The following is a 6,967-nucleotide window of genomic DNA, read 5'->3' as shown; positions in this document are numbered from 1 at the left end:
ATAAAAAAGTAGCTGGACCCTACTTTTTTATTGCAAATTCGGATTCAGCGTCGAAAAATACATAAGAATATATAGGTCTGGTTAATTGCACAGACACTTTTGATTTTTTTTGTGGGCCTGTGTAATTAAAGGCTTTTATTCAATTTCAAATATAATTTTATTCTAAAATATTCCATTTATCCTATTTCACCAAATTTAATTTGTAAGACAAATTGTTGAATTTTGATGTATAAATAACAATTAAACATATATTATTCTTAGAAAAAAATCGAGTAAATTGAAGAGATATTTAGAAGATTTGGAAAAATTCAAAATTACTTTAAAGTTTCTAATAATTTAAAATATTTGAAACGAATTTTGACAGGCCTTAGAAGAAGAAAAACTATTTCCTAGGGAAATTGCAAATAATTGTTTATTTTTAAAAACTAATTTGAAGACAATGTTTAAACAGATTTAAACAGATTAAAAAATTGTTAAATCTGAATTTGGAAGATTTTAACAAAATTTCTTTAAGTTGGCAGAACTAAAATAAAAAATATGTTGAAAAAATAATTTAACTTTTAATTTGAACAGGGAATTTTCAATTTTTTACAATTTTATTGTTGGAACTGGAATTTAACCGGAATAATAATTCTTACTGGCGGCCGGAAATCTTTAAATTTTCACTGATTGGAAATTTTTGAAAAGGAAAAAAAAATTCTGAATTGGAACAGGAACTTTTCCCACAGAATTTTAATTCTGAGTTGAAATAGGGAATTTTCAAGATTTCTAACAATTCTGAGTTGAAACTGGTATTTATCCAAAAGAATTATAGTTTTTCTTTGAAGAGGGAATTTTAAAATTTTAATAAATTTCGAGCTGGAACATGGAATTTTTTAAAAGAATGAGTTCTAATTCTAACGGTGAAACGGGATATTTTCGAGAAAAATTTAAATGATGAATTTTGAATTTAAATAAGGAATTTTTCTAAAAGAATCAAAAATTTTCTTTTTAAACAGGGGTTTTTCAATTTAGAGCATTAAAAATGATAACTTGGATTTACATTTTTCGAACTTACTCGTAACTTTTGAACTATATAATTTCTGAATGTTAAAAATTCTGAATTTGCTAGTTTAACTGCATTTAATTAAAAATTGTTTAGTTAAAAAGTGTTAGTATCTTTTATTTTATACGTTAAAGTATTGAGCATTTAAATATTTTACCGGCAGAACCGGGAGAAATCCTGGACTGGAATTTTTAAAAATTAGCAGCCACCCTGATTTTTTTCTGTGAAATCTGCCCTCATTTTTCGCTACTTCTGCTACTTTTATATTTTTTCCTTAAAACAGGAGGAAAAACGGAAATTCAACATCCAAAAGGAAAATTCGCGCTTCCCGATGAAGAAGAAGAAGAAGAACTCCTAGCTGATGAGATAAAGCTAAATCCCAGTCAGCTTTTGGAAGCACGATTGATCTCGACCAACGACGAGTAATATTTTTTATTACGAAAATCTTTTTTCGCATTCAATGACATTTAAAGTTGAACTTTTTTTCCTGTCTTCAATATTCGTTCATAATTTATTACTTTTCAAGTGGTTATTTTGCAATTTACGTATCGTGTTCGTCTAGTTTATAAATGTTGAGAAAGATAAAAAAAAATATTTTACAAATTCTTGATATCGATTCTTCGTCTTTATCAGGTTTTACAAAACCTCGACGCAAAGCCTAACTTAGTTGAAGTCAGTTGGTTTATATACCTACTTGCTTTATATATTTAATTTTTTTAATATTTGCTTGTTAGAAAGATATTTTGAAAAAATATTTCGTACTGTTTGTTCAGCTGTTGATACTCACGAAATTCGTTCAGCTGAATTGATATTTTGGTAGTTAATCTACGGAAGAAAGTTAAGAGAACACATGTCAGTTATATTTTTACTTTTCGAGAATTATGTTAGACTTGGATTGTGTAAAATACAGATTTGTTCTTCAGCTTAATTTCAGAGTGCTTTTCTTTTTTTCGGGCCGTCCATAAATTTGGTTGCCAATTTAAGGGCATGTGACACAGCTAAATACCTATATTACCGATCACAGTTTTTCAGTTCACTGAATGTTCTTTTGAACTTAAGAACTTTTTTTTAAAATAAAACATCGAGCTGAAACTTTGGGAAATGTATTAGAGTGCAATAAAGTACGTTTAGGTACTGCATTTTGGTAGGAACTTCACTGAAAATTATTTCATCTTTTTTCTGAACCTCAACATTTTTTGAACGTTCGAACTTTTTTGATACATAAAATATCGGTCTCAAACTTTGAGAAATGCAAGAACCGAAAGAAAACTACGTTAAAGTACAAAGTTTAATGATAAAAGATGTACAAAAAAATTTTCAACAATCAATTCCAACGGCATCAGCCGGTAACGTTGTACACGAAAATACGAAACCTGGCGGCCACTAGACGAGGCTCTAGAAAGTTCATATTTTCGTGTACAACGTTGTTGAAATATTTTTTCTCACATCTATTATTATTAGGCTTTGTATTTTAACGTAGTTTTCTTTCGGCTCTTGCATTTCTCAAAGTTTCAGACCGATATTTTATGTAGAAAAAAAGTTCGAACGTTCAAAAAATGTTGAGGTTCAGAAAAAAGATGAAATAATTTTCAGTGAAGTTCCTACCAAAATGCAGTACCTAAACGTACTTTATTGCACTCTAATACATTTCCCAAAGTTTCAGCTCGATATTTTATTTTAAAAAAAAGTTCTTAGGTTCAAAAAAACATTCAGTGAACTGAAAAACTGTCGTCGGTAATATAGGTATTTAGCTGTGTCACATGCCCTTAAGAGGATAAATTTGAACTATTTTTACTATTTGGTCGAAAGTTGTACCACTTTGTCAAAAATCTAATTTTTTTATTGAAGATTCATCTCTTGTTGAAAATTTCAATATTTTGTTAAAAATTTGTTTTATTTTTGGATGAAAATTATTTTTGTCTAACTGAACTCTTTTTTTAAATTCTTTATTTTTTGTTTTTGATATAATTTTTTTTTTATTTTCAAATGAATATATCACTCTTCCAATTTTCGTTGAAAATTTATATTTTTATTAAAAATTGCATTTATCTAGTTGAAAATTAAAAATATTAGGATTCAATTCTACTATTTTTTTTATTTTAAACTTATATATTTTCTGGTTGAAAATTCAGCTGTTTGGTTGAAAAATGATCGTTTTTGATTGAAAATTTATATTTTAGGGTTCAAAATTCAATGGTTTCGTTGCAAATTCACAATATATTTTTAGTGTCCACTTTTAACTTTTACTTTTTTGTTGAACAATAGTATTTTCTGATTAAAATATCAAGTTTTTTCTTATAAATATTTCGTCGTTTTGGATTCAAAATTCAACAATTTTATTAAAACTTCTTTGTTTAAGATTAACCTCTTTAGTTGAAAATTTAACTTTTTTCCTGAAAAATTTTTTTTTTTAATTTGTTTGTTAAAATTCATCTTCTCGCTTGAAAGTTAAAATACTTTATTAAAAGTTTAATTTTGAAATTAAAGTTTCACCTCTTTTGTTGAAAATGTAACAAATATTTTGTTTAAAATTGGTTTTATTTTTTTGTTTGGAAACTTATTCGATTTGTTTAAAAATTAATGTATTTTGTTGAAGATTCATTATTTTAATTGGAAATTCATCTCTTAGGTTGAAAATCTAACTTTTTTTGCAAATTCTTTATTTTTTGGCTGATAATTAATGTTTTTAAATAAATATCTAACAATTATATTTTTAATCGAAAATTTATATTTTTAATTATAAATTAAATTGAACTATTTGGTTAAAAATTCATGTTTTTTGTACAAAATTCTTCTTTTTTTGGTAGAAAATAAATCTTAGTTAAAAATTCATCCTTTTTGGTTGAAAAATCAACTATTTGGTTTAAAAAATGATCGTGTTTTTTTTTAAATTCATATACCAATGTTCAAAGTTCAACATTTTGGTAGAAAATTCATATTTTCAAATTAAAATATCAAGTTTAAAAAAATAAATAATTTGTCATTTTGGATTAAAAATTCAACAATATTATAAAAAATTCTTTTTTTTTTAGTTTTTTTTTTTTTTAATTGATCTTCTCGGTTAAAAGTTAAAATACTTTATTAAAAGTATGATTTTTTAATTAAAGATTCACCTTATTCGTTTAAAATTCGTTTCATTTTTAATTCAGCTGGAAATTTAAATATTCTATTTTTAATAGAAAATTAATTTTTTTAGTATAAAGTTCATCGATTTGTTTGAAAATTTATGTATTTTGTTGAAGATTAGTGATTTTAATTCGAAATTCATCTCTTTGGTTGAAAAAATCTGCTTTCTTGCAAATTCCTTATTTTTTGGTTCAGAATTAATGTTTTAATTGAATATCTAACGATTATATTTTTAATTGAAAATTATTATTTCTAATTAAAAATTAAATTTATCTAGTTGGAAAATTTAACTATTTGGTTAAAAATTCATGTTTTTAGTAGAAAATTTGTCTTCTTTGGTAGAAAATAAATCTTTCTGGTTAAAAATTCATCCTTTTTGATTAAAAAATCAACTATTTGGTTGATAAATGATAGTGTTTGTTTAAAAAATTCATATATCAATGTTCAAAGTTCAACATTTTAGTAGAAAATTCATATTTTTAATTGAAGATTAAACTATTTTGGTAGAAAATTTACTTTTTTGTTAAAGAATCATTCTTTCTTGTTGAAAATTCAAGTTTTTGATAAAAAATTAATCATTTTGGATTCAAAATTCACCAATTTTATTTAAAATCTTTTTTTGAGATCAACCTGTTTGGTGGTAACTTTAGCTATTTTCCTGAAAATTCCTTTTTTTTGTTTGTTAAAAATGTATCTTCTCGGTGGAAAGTTAAAATACTTTACTCAAAGTTTAATTTCTTATTTAAAGATTTACCCCTTTCGTTGAAAATGTAACAACTCTTTTCTTGAAATTTTTTTCATTTTTGTTTTTGTTTTTTCCCCTTTTTAACTGAAAATGTAACTAGTCTATTTTTGGTAGAAAATTAAGCTTTTTTAGAATAAAGTTTATCGATTTGTTTGAAAATTTATGTATTTTATTGGAGATTTAGTATTTTAATTGAAAATTCATCTCTTTTGTTGAAAATTTATATTTTTAATTAAAAATTAGATTTATCTAGTGGAAAATTGAACTATTTGGTTAAAAATTCATGTATTCAGTACAAAATTCTTTTTTTTTCTAGAAAATAAATCTTCGTGGTTAAAAATTCATTCTTTTTGTTTGAAAAATCAACTATTTCGTTGAAAAATCATCGTGTTTGTTAGAAAATTCACATATACGGGTTTAAAATTCAACATTTTTGTAGAAAATTTATATTTTTAGTTGAAGATTAAACTATTTTAGTAGAAAATTAATTTTTTTGTTTAAAATAACGTTTTGTGGTCTAAATATCAAGTTTTTAAAATATATAATTCGTCATTTTGGATCAGAAATTCAACAATTTTATTAAAAACCTTTTTTTAAGATTAACCTCTTTGGTGGAAATGTTTTCAATTTTCCTGAAAATCCTTTTTTTATTTGAAGATTCACCTCTTTACTTTAAAATGAAAGTATTTTATTGAAAATTCATCATTTTTGGTTGAAAATTGAACTAATTTGTTGAAAATTCGTTTCGTATTTGTTTTAAAGTTCATGTATTTTCATGATAATTTTTTTTAAGACTCATCGCTTTAGGTTGAAAATTTAACTATTATTATGTGAATTTTATTGTTGTTGGAAATTGATTTTTCTAAATTTAGAATGTAAATATTCCATTCTTGTTTGAGAATTTATATTCTTAATTAAGAATTGATATTTTTGATTGAAAATTTAACTATTTGGTTCAAAATTCATATATCTAGTTCAAAATTTTTTTTTTTTTTTTTTTTTTTTTTTTTTTGGTTGAGAATTAATCTTCACGGTATAAAATTGATACTTTCTGGTTAAAAATGCAAATTTTTGGTTGAAAATTAATCTGTTTTGATCGAGGATCCAACTATTTTCTTGAAAATTCGTCTTTTTGAATTGTTTTTTATTTAACATTAAAATGTCTTTTGGTTGAACTGTCAACTATCACATGCTTCGTTCATAATTCATGTTTTTCCATAAAAAAAAATAAAGTTTTTGGTAGAAAATATATCTTTTTTAGTTGAAAGTTGAATTATTTGGTTTAAAATTCAACGTACTTCATAAAATTCGTCTTGTGGGCTTTAAATGTTAACTATTTGGTTAAAATGCAACTGTTTTGTTACAAATTCTTTCTTTTAAAATACCAATTATAATTTTTTATTTGAAAATTAACTTTGATGTTAAAAATTCAACTGTGGTCGAAAAAATTCGTCTGATTTGTCTTGAAAACTGAACTATTTGGTTCAAAAATCATCTTTTTAGGTTGTGAATTTTTCTTTCTTGGTTGAAATGATACTTTTTTGTTAAAAATTAAACTGTTTTCTTAAAAATTCTTTCTTTAAAAATAAAATTTTTTCTTTTTCGGTTGAAAACGAACTTTTCTGTTAAAAAATTTACTGTCTTTGAAAAAATTCGTCTGTTTTGGCTTGAAAATGCAACTATTTTCTTAAAAACTCGCCTTGTTGGATAAAACATATTTTTTTCATGGTTGAAAATGAAACTTTGTATTAAAAATTCAACTGTCTTCAAAAATTTCGTCCATTTGGTTTACAAATTTAACCATTTGGTAAAAAAATTTTGTTTTTTTTTATTGAAAATTTTTCTTTCTCGGTTGAAATGAAACTTTTATTGAAAATTTAACTATTTGGTTTAAAATTAAACTGTTTTGTTACAAATTCTTTCTTTTAGTATACAAATTTTTCTTTCTTGATTTGAGAACCAATTTTTTGTTAAAAATGTAACTGTCTTCAAAACAGTTTTTATATTTGGCTTAAAAATTAAACTATTTGGTTAAAAAAATCATCTTCTTG

At 23.9% G+C, this 6,967-nt stretch overlaps 1 protein-coding gene across 1 annotated transcript in view; it reads left to right on the top strand.

Annotated features, from left to right (window-relative positions):
- Positions 1-1,669, top strand: part of LOC117179062 (coilin) — a 42,271-nt gene extending 40,602 nt beyond the window's left edge. Inside the window, exon 5 of the mRNA XM_033370699.1 lies at positions 1,329-1,669. Within this exon, the coding sequence (XP_033226590.1) occupies positions 1,329-1,471 (143 nt within the window). The 3' untranslated portion in view covers positions 1,472-1,669. The remainder of the gene's footprint in view (positions 1-1,328) is intronic.
- Positions 1,670-6,967: the final 5,298 nt, after the last annotated feature.

Source organism: Belonocnema kinseyi, chromosome 8 (genome assembly GCF_010883055.1).
Source record: "Belonocnema kinseyi isolate 2016_QV_RU_SX_M_011 chromosome 8, B_treatae_v1, whole genome shotgun sequence".
In the NCBI taxonomy this organism is placed as follows: domain Eukaryota; kingdom Metazoa; phylum Arthropoda; class Insecta; order Hymenoptera; family Cynipidae; genus Belonocnema; species Belonocnema kinseyi.
This window is presented reverse-complemented; position numbering and strand designations above follow the sequence as displayed.